Raw genomic sequence first — 13,892 nt, forward strand, 5'->3', positions numbered from 1 at the left:
AGTGGCGACGAGAGCCCACCTGGCATGACAGCAAGGGTGGACAGTATCAAGCTTACTGGTCACCTTCACGCCCCCGGGCCAGGCTATACCTAATTATAAACCGTGCTGTAGAGATGAGTTTTTAGTAGACACTTGAAAGTTTGCACTGAGTTTGCATTTCTAACCTTAATTGGCAGATTCCACAGTAGTGGAGCTCTATGAGAAAAGGCCCTGCCGCCAGCTGTTTGTTTAGAAATTCTAGGTACAATTAAATGTATTGATTTATAGGTTAAGAGTAAAACCTTAAAATCAGCCCTAACCCTTTCTGCATCAGTTTTTGTTAGAAAGTTTGACATTTTTTGCAGTGTTTCGAAGATGAAAATAAGCAACTCTTGAGACATATTTTATATGTTCTTCAAAGGAGAGGTCAGGGTCAAGGGAAATGCCGAGGTTTCTTACAGTTTTTTGGGATACGACCATGCAGCCGTCGAGGTTCACAGTGAGATCTGCTAACAACGCTCTTTGTTTTTTGGGTCCTAAAACGAGCATTTCTGTTTTCCTTGAGTTTAAGAGCAAGAAATTCTCGGTCATCCACTTGCTAATATCTGAAATGCATGCTTCCAAAGTAGCTAATTTAGGGGCTTCTCCTTGCCAAATATATAACTGTGTGTCATCAGCATAACAATGAAAGTTTACATTGTGATTTCGGATTACATCACCCAGAGGGAGCATATATAGTGAGAACAATAATGGGCCCAGAACCGAGCCTTGATGAACACCAAAGCATACCTTTGACTTGTCAGAGGATATGCCATCCACACTAACAAACTGATATCTTTCATATAAATAAGATTTAAACCAGGCTAGAACATGTTCACGTAGCCCAATATGGGTTTCCAGTCTCTCTAAGAGAAGGGAGTGATCAATAGTGTCAAAAGCAGCACTAAGGTCAAGAAGCAACAGGACGGATGTGGAACCTTTGTCTGAGGCCATTAGAAGGTAATAAAGGTAAGAAAAGGCTTAATTTCCGCTATTTTTAGTGAGTTTGGTACATATCCGGAGGAAAGGGAGCAATTCATTATGTTCAGCATTGGCTGACCTAGCACAGGAAATAGCTCCTTAAGTAATTTTGTTGGAATCGGGTCTAGCTGAGAGTTGGGTTTAGAACTCATTACAAATTTAGTAAATGTGTTGAGCGATACGGTATCAAAAAATTTAAGTGTCCCCATTGAAACCTGGTCAGGGAGGTTCAGGACATTTTTAGGACAACTGAGATTTTGAGGACCATAACTATTTAAGGAGGAGTCAGTTATTTGTTTTCTAATGGTGATGATCTTTTCATCAAAGTAGTTCATGTATTCATTACAACTAAAGTGAAGACCCACTTCACTTGCTAAGCTTTGCTTTTTTGTTAACTTTGCAAATGTATCAAAGAGAAATTCGTGATTGTTTTTGTTCACCTCAATCAGGTTGGAGAAATAAGCTGATCGAGCAGACGTGAGTGATTTTCGGTATTGTAGTGTAGTGTACTGTCTATTCAGGCTAGTCTAAATACTTCCAACTTGGTGGAGCGCCACTTTCGCTCCAATTTTCTGGAGGCTTGCTTAAGTGCTCTAGTATTGTCTGTGTACCAAGGAGCAAGTTTCTTGTTGCATATTTCTTGTTTTTAGTGGGCCAACTGCGTCTAATGTATTTCGCAGTATTGAGTTTAGATCCTTGATTTGATTGTTTACAGATTTATTTACTCTGTCGTTAACGAGCAAACTTGTAAGAATATCAAGGAATCTATTTGTAGTCCAAGAATTTATAGTACGGCTTTTGAAACTCATTGTTTGCGGAGCAAGTGGATTTCTTGTTTTAACGGTATGTAATAAGACAGTGATCCGATAATCCAGGATTTTGGGGGGAAATTATTAGATCTACAGTATCTATTTCTCGTGATAGGACTAAATCTAAGGTGTGATTGTGGCAATGTGTTGGACCTGAGACATGTTGGATAAAACCCATTGAGTCAATTATGGCTTCAAAGGCTTTTTGAAGAGGATCATTGGACTTTTCCATATGAATATTGAAATCGCCAAAAATTTGAATACTATCTGCCATGACTACAAGGTTAGACAGGAATTCTGGAAACTCATTGAGGAACATTGTGTATGGCCCGGGGGACCTATAAATAGCAGCTATGTAAAACGATTTATCGGCCTGGTTAACTTTCATGAGTAAAACTTCAAAAGAATGAAACTCAGTAATATGTTTGAGAGTAAGTTTATATTTACTGTCATAAATATTAGCGACACGACCCTCCTTTTCGGGATGCAGGAGGGATATGATCACTAGTATAACCAGGAGGAGAGGCCTCATTTAAGGCAGTGAATTCATTAGGCTTTAGCCACGTTTCACATAAGCCAATAACATCTAGTTTATGATCTGAGATTAATTCATTTACTGCAACTGCCTTTGGAGCAAGGGATTTAACATTTAGGAGTCCCATTTTGAGATGCGAAGTGATATAGTCATTTTTATTTTTGACCGAGGTGGAGGAAGGCTTTATATTAATAAGGTTGTGTTTGTTAGCACTACCTTGATTAACTTTTCTCAGCCTGGAACGAGTCACAGTGGCAATAGGTAAAGCTGTACTAACTACTCTGGCTATGCTATTGACAGACTCCACTATGCTAGCAGGCTGGCTAACAGCCTGCAGCCTGTCCTGCACCCTATCTCATGTTAAAGCTATAGGAGTGAGACTCCTGTCAATGTTCCTAGATAAAAGAAGAGCACCACTCCAGCAAGGATGGAGTCCGTCGCTCCTCAGCAGATCAGGCCTGGCCCTATTTCTGGGAGAGTCCCAAAAAGAAAGCCAGTTATCAACAAACTCTACCTCCTGCGACGGGCAGAACTCAGTTTTCAGCCAGTGATTGAGTTGCGCAAGTCTGCTGTAGAGCTCGTCACCACCCCTAGCTGGGAGGGGGCCAGAGACAATGACTCGATGCAGACACATCTTTCTAGCTAGTTTACACGCTGATGCTATGTTCTGCTTCGTAACCTCTGACTGTTTCATCCTAACGTCTTAACCAGAGGAGGTGCAAAGCATATAAGAATGAAAACTAAACATTTGTGTTGAACTTGGTTGTGAGGAGCACTAATTTACTGATGATCACTGAAGTTCTTGGAAGGTTTACATAGAATACACTTTAATTCCTCAAAAATAGTTTTGCATCACTGACCTCTGGCCTTGCCCTTGTAGAATATTTTGAGGTCCATGACCCCGGTCAATCTGCCCACTATTAGCTCATTGTCCTGGGAGCCTGCTTTGGGAGCCTTGAAGATGCCCATTCTTGACCAGTCATCCCAGTACAGGTCGTTCTGAAAACACACACACACAAACACACACAGTTATGAGAATCTTCCCAGTAACTGGAAGACTGTAAAAAAACTACTCTTATAAGCAATCACTTAAAAGTGATATAAGTCGAGAACCAAAGGGTTTTGATAATTCATTAAATGATCAATGATAGCTCAATGTCGCTCAGTGGTTGAGGCCTATTTTTTATAATTTTTTTATAAATACACAAAGAAGTTTGAAAAAGAGGGTCTGCTAAATCACTAAATCTGAAGCTGTAAAATGGCTGTAAATATAAAGTACCAAACATCTAGCGCGCTAAAGTACCTTGAAAACAGCAATGGCATAGGGGTGGGGCAGGCCCTCCATGACCACGCTGCGCTGACCGCCAGTAAAGTCGGCACGCTCGATGCGATCTCCATAGGCCTCGGTCCAGTAGAGCCAGTGGTCATCGGCCGTGATGCCATTGGGCCAGCGGACGCTCTCCGACACGATACATGACACATTGGAGCCGTCCATGTAGCTGCGGTAGACACCGGCAGCACGGTCACCCCAGTCCGTCCAGAACATCAGGCTGGCAGGAGGGACACGCCGCAGATTAGGCAAGTATACCAGACAGATGCTAACATTAAAGGAGCGAGGTGATGTAAAATGTCTCTTTAATAGTCAGTCATGAGGACTCGACCACTTTGCACAGAAATGCTTTGGTTTACCTGTCTCCTGGCATCAGGACCATGGCTCTGGGATGCTCAAGCACAGAGGAGTTGAGCAGAGTGTGACGCAGATCCCCATCGGGGTTAGACACCTGTACAACATGACATAAACACGAAGCGGATTGCCATTGTCATCACACAATGCATTGACCAATGCTATACAACAACAGATTTGTTGTTAGGTGGGGAGGAATATAACCTTAAACTAGGCTTTTATGCGATGGAGAAAAAAAGTTTTAAGTTTAAACACTAAAACATTAAAATCTTACAAAGAAGATAACGATATACTGGACAAATCCCAATTTTTAAGTTTACCTCAATCTTCTGTGCACCCGCGTCCACCCAGTAAAGTAGCCTGCTGATGGGGTCAAAGGTAAGGGCCTCCACATTCTGCAGGTCCTTCCTCACAATCACTTCCTGTCCCGTACTGCCATTCAGACACAGCCTCTGAATGGGAGAACCGGGAGAGATGTGGTCACTGAAGTGGGTGGGAAGGACCTGCAGCATTCCACGCCAACATACCACATACCACGCCCCCTTCTCTCTTATTATGTACATAGGTATTGGTCCCATGGACTGGAGTACAGAACCAATGTAACAGAGCACCCGCGGCCACACACTGTCCTTAAAGACTAAATACCACAGTGGCTTTCATAGTAGTATATACTGAATGACAGCCATTTAAATAGACTTGGTTAGGTAATGGCTTAGAGAAAATGTCAGCTCTGACCTGTATGGTGTCCAGTGATATATCAGCCCAGTACAGACAGTTCCTCTCATAGTCAAAGTCCAGGGCCACAGCCTCACGGAGGCCAGAGAGAGGCAGGGCTTGGTCACTCCCTGTGGCCAGGTCATAGCGGTGAATGGAATTCCTCACAGCATAGAGGATGAACTCATTACTTTCTAGAGAAGACAAGGAGAAAGGGGAAAAAACAACCTTAATACAGTACAACATCCCTTTAATCTATATTGTATTGTGTATACAGCAGTGTTTAATGTGTATACAGTAGTAACATGTGTTAATACTGTCCCCTCAGGGAAATTAAAGTTGTCTACACCTTTTTTCACAAAGGTTTAAGCAGATCTTCTAATAAAACATAATTATGAATAGAGGGAACCAGAGTAAACAGAACATTTTTATATATTTCATTTATTTAATTATTTAATTGAACTGAACAAAATATTCAACCTGTACCAATTGCATTTAGTTTTTTGTGTTCAATTCTGCTTGCCCTCTGATGATGATTAATAATTGAAAGGGATACTTGCCTCCAACAGGACAGGGCAGCATCTCACCATCCAGCCTTGCCTCTACATCCCCTCCATTACAGCTGTCCCCAGACACCTTTCTGTATCTGAGAGATGTAGACACACACTCCAATGATAAGCAGTTGTGCAATGAGGAGAAGAAAGGAACAACATATTTGATTGTGTCAAAGTATTATATAGTATTAGAGAATGTTATTATGAAGTTTTATTTGTTTCTGTATGACACTAGGTGGGGCTGTTCTCATTGATAAGCAAGGGCTAGGTAACGGAATGACGTCACTCCTTTCTCTTCACCATAGTGCAAAAGACAGTTCCACCCATCACAACAGTAGACACCTATTACATTAAATGTATTTAATACTCATATCTGATCATCTTTTGAGTGTTTCTCAAACCCCGGTCCGTGGACCATTCTCATTGACTGCAATGGCGCTTCTTTCATTGAACCAGAGTTACATGCATAACCCACAATGTCCGATATATAGCATTTGGCACATACAGACTGAATTCCATACCCAAATTTAAATTACTTGCGCTACAAGTAATTATGACCCCTTAAATTCAAGAGATGACTTACAGGAAAATGAGTCAAGAAGGATTGTGAGAAGATCACAACTGAAAGCAAAGCATTTATTTTTTTCTACATTCAATTACTACTTGGTGATCTTCCTAATACCATCTTGATGCATGTCAGTAACTACAAACCATAGACCAGAATCCTTTAGATGTCAGTTTGTTTTAGTGACCTTAAAATGTGTGTGTTATTTAGGTTTATCATGAATCCTAGGTTCTGAACCTACTAGGGAGTTTTTCCTAACAACTGCTAGGTGTAAAAAGCGCTTTATAACATACATTTTATTTAATTAATTACTTTATATGGGAGGACATTTCACATCTTTATTTAGCAACATTATAGCTTCAATGTGTCCTAAAATAAAAAATAAAATTGCTTGATAATGCTATGTCAAAACAATTCACTGTGTTAGGGTAGTAGATAAAGAAATTGTTAAATAATATACAGTTAGGTCTGGACACCGACAAGTTTTGTTATTTTAGCTGTTTACCAAAATATATTAAAAGGACAGTTAAATAATGAATTCACATCCAGATTGGAGGAAGGGTTTAGGAAATACAGCTCTTTAATATGTAGCACCCTCATTTTCAAGGGACCAAAAGTAATTGGACAATTGACTCAAAAGCTGTTTCATGGACAAATGTGGGCTATTCCTTCGCTATTTCTTCATCAATTACGCACGTAAAAGGTCTGGAGTTGATTCCAGGTGTGGCATTCGCATTTGGAAGCTGTTGCAGCGAGCCCACAACATGCGGTCAAAGGAGCTCTCAATGCAAGTGAAACAGGCCATCCTTAGGCTGCAATTTTTTTTTTAAATCCATCAGAGAGATAGCAGGAACATTAGGGTTGTCCAAATCAACAGTTTGGCACATTCAGAGAAAAATCAACACACTGGTGAACTCTGCAACACAAAAAGGCCTGTACGTCCACAGAAGACAACAGTGGTGGATGACTGTAGGATTCTTTCCATGGTAAAGAAAAACCCTTTCACAACATCCAGCCAAATGAAGAACACTCCAGGAGGTAGGCATATCATTATCCAAGTCTACCATGAAGAGAAGAGGATTCATCACAAGGTGCAAACCATTCATAAGCCTCAAGAATAGAAAGGCCAGATTTAACTTTGCCAAAAAACATCTAAAAAAGCCAGCTCATGGTTGCAATTCCATAACATTTCATACAATATATTTGATCACACCCTTGGATTAAAGCAGAACGTCTGCACTTCAATTGCATCTCGGTTGTTTCATAATTTTGACGCGTACAGCGTCAAAATTATGAAAATGTTTTCAGTCCCCAGATATTTCCGGACCTTACTGTATATATTACAAAAAACTAAAAAGCATTGGCCAATACTGGCAAAAACAAGTTTGAAAGACTCTGCACTAGATGATGTAATTTGTTTTTAGAAGCCATTAGTCAACAGACAAGGGTCACAACCTTTATGCATGCATCCCAAACACATCCCTTTATATTACCCTACATTTGACTAGGGACCATTTAGAACACAACCAACAAATTTAGTCCAAAAACAGAAAAGAATTCAGCTTAGTTAGATTCAACCATGAATGAGTGGAGTCACCTTAACAATAAGAAAAAACCCAATGAGTAAAATAACACAGCCTGTAGCCTGAGGAGGTGACAGTAGGTTAAGAAAGGTATATTGGCTCACCCTTTGCTGCGACGGTAGGTAGTGCCAACTGGACAAGGCACAGGAGGGGCATAGAGGTTCCCAGAAAACTCAGGGTCTGGCAGGCACACTTGGAGGGACAGGTCCTCGCTCAGCTTGAAGCCATAGTCACTAGGTGGGAGAGAGACTGTGACTTGACTACGTAACTATTTGTGTGGGCCAACTCTGATCAACTCTGATACAAACCCTAAGGAAAGCAAAGGTGTTAAATAACATTCCAGCTAGATCGTCAGAAGGAAAGCCATTACTTTCCAAGACAGAGCCTAATCAATCCTTTCATGTTGACTAAGTGAACAGGGTTAGTTAACATGGGCTTGGCAACGGATCCTTCTAGACTTACCACTCGTAGTCCTGTCGCGTGCAGGAGCAGTTGGACACGGAGACGGGGCGGTCAAAGTCTTCGCCGTTGAAGCAGGTGGCGTGCGGCGTACGGCGCTTGTACACCATCTCCCGGCCCAGCAGACAGTTGTTGCCACGCTCGTCTGATGGTGACCAGCGCTTGTAGTCTCCCTCTGAGCATGGCACGCCTAGAGAGACACCACAGCCATTATTCGTTGTCATCTCGGCCTCCTACCAAGTGTTGCAATATTACTATGGGATGTCCAGTCCACTCACCAAGCACATCACTGGTGTTGACCTGAAGGATTAACCAGCTGTGTCTTTGGTCAGCATAGGAGCCAAAAACAGTGAAGATGGTGCTCTTTTCCCCCGGCTCCGTCAGCAGCTGGTAGACGTACACCTCCCTATCGGAGAAGCGGATGTCTGTCCACGTCTCCCCCTCGTTGGTACTGAACCTGAAACACATGGCCATGACAGAGACGATAAGACGCCTGGTCTGGGCCACAGTGGACCGCAGGTTGCGGTTTCTGTAGCGCGAGGCTGCTTAATGTACAGCCACACCATTGGGATGAGACCCTAGTTCATCAAAGGATGATAGCGACATTAGGGATATCAACGCACGGTCACAGTATTAACACAGTCAACGGTACCGAGCCAAGCCAAGCTGTAGCGCAGCCTGGTGGTATCTCAACTGTTCTGTAGAAGCCGGAACCACGCCGAACAACACGAGAAGTCAAAGAGCCAGCACAGTGTTTGGCTTGGCGGTGGCACGGTCTTGTTATGGGCATCATTATTTTTACCTTTATTCAACCAGGCAAGTGGACAGAGTGTCAACGACCTAGGGCAGAGTTCCAGGGAGGTCAGGGGTGAAATGACGAGGGGGTCCTAAGCAGCAGACAGTTGGGAGAGACTCACTTTAGATGTGTGGTGGAGCCTCCCTGGGGGATGGCCATGAGGATGCCTCCATGATCACCCCACGTGTAGAAGTGAGGACCGGCCAGCGCCTGAAGAAAAAGGAATGCAATTCTTAAGTTCTTTCAAAAGATATAAAAATAAAGAATCACAATTAATTGGATTTTCAAGCTCAATAGACGAAGGTGAAAGTATGGAAGAATATGACACGCGTTGTAAAATGATTACCACAATGGTTTGGCCTTATCATTAGAAAATATACTTTGGTCCTCATTGTACACTTCAGTGCTGTATACTTTCAACAGGTTCAAATTAAGTTAACAAAAAAGGATGCCTAATGCTGCTGAAAATGTTGTGGGATTAAATTGTTCCACTGAACAGACTGAAGTATGGTAAAGCTCAGATGTTAGAAATCTGTACTGTAGAGGAAAGAAACAGTTTCAGAGACAATAACACCATCATGTAGGCCTAACCACCCTGTATGTTTATGATGTAATCACACCGCTATCAAATTACCATGTTTGTGGTAGCTTAATAATATGCTGTCAAAGATAGTGTCCGCTGAGCATTCAGAATTGTGGCAAGGAGTTCCACAGAAATACTATGGTATGAGGGAGTAGCATAGGCAGCAAACATCTGAGAGCAACCAGTGTCATTACTTACAGCATGCTCATTTTGACATGCATTACATAGCATACACACACACACACACACACACCGGACACACAAACGACACACACAGACACACAAAAACAAGCCACACACAACACCCTGCACACACAATGAACAACACAACATGCAGCTTGTTAGTACACCCTTATCCTCCAAACACACACACACACACACACCTCTCTCCATCTGGCCCCAGCACTGCTGGACACGTACACATTGGGCTTGTTGGCTAGGTTTCCACCCACCGAACCTGGAGGACAGACAAACACAAGTAAAGACTCAAGTAAAGAGGGTCCGGGTGATCTCTGGTGAGGTTGTGACAGAGAAGGTAGAGAGGTCTCTGCTCCCCAACAACAAAGACCTCGTCCGGAAACACTTGGCCCTACACAACACAAACGCATAAGGACGACAAGCTTCACTGAGCATTATATAGCCAACAGTGAAACATCCGTCACTAAACAGTACATAGCCTGCATATAAACATCCATCAATGAATAGCACATACTATGAGAAATTCATCACAGCGCAGCAATTAACACAAAGGTGAAAACGATTTCCCGAAAGGTTCAAATCAAATACATTTGTAGTTATTCTAGGGCTGGAGGCCCCAATGAGTGGAATCAGTCTCTCAGTTCTCCCTTTGTCAGCCACTCATCTAGAGAGCTGTTTAATTACGCCGCCGCGTGTGAACCACATTATGCTTCTTTGTACCACCGCTAATGACTGTCATTATTGGAGGCCCCATAACGGTGCTTTAAAAATTAAGAAACAAGTCACTACAAACGGTGGAAACTGCCCATTCAAGGCAGCAGGGAATGCTGGTTATGTGCGTCCCCGAGGGTGCTTGTGTGCATGTGTGCCAGCGACAGAGTCCGTGTACCCGCTGGGCGAGGCAGAAGTAATTAGCACATCTGTGTGTGAGCGATAAAGCGGTAGATGGGCAACATGGCGTCTCCCCGGCCCTCCATCCTCCCTGCCACTCTCTGCGCTCCTCCGTGTGCCCATTATCTACTTAGAATTTAATTAGGGGGTCTAGCAGCTCACAGGGTGTAGAGAGGCTGCTTCCAGGCACAGCAAAGCCACAGCGAAAATCAATGCACTCTGCCAAGCAGAAAGAGGCGTGAAGAGGTACAGAGACATTATCAGGCGGATTAAACACACAGGCTTTGTGTCCCACTGTTCCTAGAGAAAGCCATAGTCACAGCCAACTGCTCTGACCTGAGCACAGCTACAAGCACTAGGGCATGTAGGCACATGCGCACACACACAAACACACACACACGGAAAAAGTATTCGCTATCAGCTGGATGAATATTGGTTAACCTAAAAAGAAATCAGCAGACCAACCAGCAGGAAGAATCAGCATCTTCACATTTCCTGTGTGACTGACTGATAGAGGAAGTAGGTCTCTATCATAGGCCAGTCATGTTTTCTAAACAAATAGTTATTCTGAGGTCTGGCTGACACAAAAACTTCAAATGATTTTATATCATATGACCCACGTTCTGGACATGGTCCTCTTATCATGGTGTCAAAAGTATTTGCACAATTGGCTTTTTAAGCGAGTTTGTTCGCATAATTACCACATGCGCAAAATAAATCTTTAAATGTCTAGTCTTGATTTGAGTGTACAGAAACATTTTATCTTCCCAGATACAACCCTGTGCCTCTAAACTGACAGGATGGTGCTTCCTCATAAACAGCAGGATAACAACCCCAAAGACACCACCATAATAGCCAAGGACTTTTCCGAGTTTGACAAAAATGGGAAATTGTTGATAAAACATGCCAGTGTAAAAATAATTCCGGAGTTGGCTGTATAGTGAGCAATGACATTTCAGTCGGCGTGGTCAGATAAAGCCTTGCCATCTCACCTGTGGCCATGATGAGTCCCGGGGCTGACTCCCTGGACAGTATGGGCATCCTGCGCAGCTGAATGTTGAGCAGCTGGCTCCAGCGCTGGGCCAGGTGGAGGGAGCAGCCCTTAGAGAACTATGGAGACAGGAAGGGAGAGGACGGGGAGTATAGAGAGGGGGGATATGGAAGGGAGGATAGAGTAGTTTCAAAGGGGTGTAGAAGAGGGAGGGAAACAGTGGGAGAGATACAGGGATGTAGAGACATTAGTTGCGGGGAAGAGAGAGAGGATAAGTCAGGAAGACAAAATAAAAACAACTGAGAAAGTGACCACATCCTCTTACCGAACAGCACACACCTGTTAACATCGAAAGCCACTTCCCTTTTAGAATGCAAATAAACACATTGTTCTGATCTAGGTTCAGATTACCCGCCCTTCCAATCACCTGCCTCAAAAGACTCAAACTGCACTATAACAGCCTAACAAACAAGGGAGCAATGTCCTGTTTACACACATTACCAGAAACAGAATCCCATCTGTCCAGATGGCTGCTCCCGATTTGTGCCCTCCCTTTATGCATGTCTACAGCTAAAAGAGCTGAAGGGAATTTGTGGACAGTGCTCCATTATGTTTTATGTTTGTAAGCAGGAAGTCACCCTGTTGATGTCATTTTGTGGAATGTGCCAGTATTAATCTGCCAGTCAGCTACCATCTAGGGGCTGTGTTTCAGGACAAATACTATAGGTGACCGGGCTAGAGAATAATAACCACTCTGAAATTAGGTAAATGTACCAGCTCATTCTGTTACACATCTACCTGGCAGTTCAGTGTTCCTCCTAGGCTATCAGTGGAGGGGGCCGGCAGCAGTTCCCAGGTGCCCCCCTTGTCAAAGGTGATGACGGAGCGCATGTTGTCCTCGCTGAGTGAGCCGTTGATGAGTGTGGCCACGAAGACCCCGCGCAGACCATCCACGCGATGCAGATCAGCAAATGGCTCGTTGGCAAAATACCTGCGAAGAAATCACAGGCGCGCGCACACACACACAGAGACCCAGGCGAATATACACAGACAGACACATACGCACGCACAAGCACAAACAACATGAGCCAGAACAACATAGTAAGAACTCCAGAGCTTCACGTGACTGCAGAGGTGAGGGGAAACACGTGGTCTGCTGTAGGCTGCGGTCGCCGTACAATCCAGCAACCTCAACCTGCTCTCACATAACGGGCCCAAACAACTGGTGGCAGCTGAAGACGTGTTGGGGACCCAGTCATTTGACTAATTATAAGCCTGTGTTAACAAAGGCTCACTGGGACTTCAATAAAGGCATTGGCCCTGCTGTTGTTTACCAAACGGAGGAAATACACACACACACACACACACACGCACGTATGCGCTTACTCATTCTTGTTGCTAGAGATGCACGCCAGGAGGGGCCCCACAGTGTTTTCCTGATCTGACATAGCACTGATAACTTGCCCTTCTCTCATCTCTCTGAAAATGGTCCTGGGGGGAATACTGGATGGAAGGGTGTGTGCATTTCATCATGGAAGATGGGCTTGATAGGTGTGTCCTGTTCTGCTTGTTCCTCGCAAGATCTGAGGTAGGCTGCCAATTAGGGACCTTAGCTGTGAATCAGTTATATTTTGGACCTGGGTTTTCTTAGAGTAACTGAGCCTTCCATATGACCAGGTGGGCACTTATCAGATTTTCCTGTTACGGTTGTCATTAAGCTTAAGTATTATTAAAAAAATACCAATAGGATTTCAACCCAGGCCTGGTGTCCTCATTGCTCAGCAGAATAATCATACACAGTAGAGTATTGAGTAGCACTAAAACTAAAAAGACTACCTGATGAGGGTGTTGCTACCCGAGCCTTCTGGGCTGTAGTAAAGGATGTTCTCCAGGGACAGGGAGAAGGCTAGGCCCTGGGTGTCTGAGATGTATAAATGGGTGACGTTGTTCACATGGTTCACACACACAAACACCTGGTCCTCTGAAGCATCTGCAATGTAGTATTCCTGAAGTAGAAGAGTGACATTAAGCAGTGTGCCTTATTTGTGTGGAACAGTATAAATCCATGACTCTCACTCGACTAGAAGCTGGTCATTTTCATTAAACTTATGGCACTTTCATGACACAAACAAAAAACAGACAATGTCCAATAGAATTAACAGCTTTTTAAATGTAGACGTTCTGGGATTTAGATTTTTACTTACAATTCTCTGCATTGACCAACTATTTACAGCCTAACCTTTCAATAAAGCCTTTTATAATGTATTACAACAGTAAAAAAGGTTTGTTCTCCATGTTCTAGTGTGGGAAACCAGGCCTGAAGACTCACTGTGATTGGGTGGCGGGTCATGAACTGAGCAGCTTTCATTGGCTGGCGGTTGTAAGAGACCCACAGCTGGACAGTGGGTTTTTGGCTCCCCAACAATGTCTGGAAACAAATAAGACAATTAATTAATACATTTTTTATCGACAACTGTGTAATTTCACTGGTATTGTATCAAAAGTCAGAATTCTGGTATTGCGACATTCCT

The 13,892-nt window shown here is 43.4% G+C and overlaps 1 protein-coding gene across 2 annotated transcripts in view; it reads right to left on the reverse strand.

The window, feature by feature from the left end:
- sorl1 (sortilin-related receptor, L(DLR class) A repeats containing) overlaps positions 1-13,892 on the reverse strand; it is a 66,013-nt gene that overhangs the window by 19,523 nt on the left and 32,598 nt on the right. For both annotated transcript variants that reach the window (XM_010893671.4, XM_010893672.4), the window contains exons 7-21: positions 13,691-13,789; positions 13,198-13,367; positions 12,160-12,352; positions 11,363-11,480; positions 9,665-9,738; positions 8,820-8,908; positions 8,181-8,359; positions 7,906-8,092; positions 7,548-7,676; positions 5,302-5,387; positions 4,763-4,935; positions 4,348-4,479; positions 4,033-4,124; positions 3,647-3,893; positions 3,204-3,342 (exon numbers count right to left, since the gene is read on the reverse strand). In XM_010893671.4, coding sequence (XP_010891973.2) covers positions 3,204-3,342; positions 3,647-3,893; positions 4,033-4,124; positions 4,348-4,479; positions 4,763-4,935; positions 5,302-5,387; positions 7,548-7,676; positions 7,906-8,092; positions 8,181-8,359; positions 8,820-8,908; positions 9,665-9,738; positions 11,363-11,480; positions 12,160-12,352; positions 13,198-13,367; positions 13,691-13,789 — 2,107 coding nt within the window. The remainder of the gene's footprint in view (positions 1-3,203; positions 3,343-3,646; positions 3,894-4,032; positions 4,125-4,347; positions 4,480-4,762; positions 4,936-5,301; positions 5,388-7,547; positions 7,677-7,905; positions 8,093-8,180; positions 8,360-8,819; positions 8,909-9,664; positions 9,739-11,362; positions 11,481-12,159; positions 12,353-13,197; positions 13,368-13,690; positions 13,790-13,892) is intronic.

Source organism: Esox lucius, chromosome 1 (genome assembly GCF_011004845.1).
Source record: "Esox lucius isolate fEsoLuc1 chromosome 1, fEsoLuc1.pri, whole genome shotgun sequence".
In the NCBI taxonomy this organism is placed as follows: domain Eukaryota; kingdom Metazoa; phylum Chordata; class Actinopteri; order Esociformes; family Esocidae; genus Esox; species Esox lucius.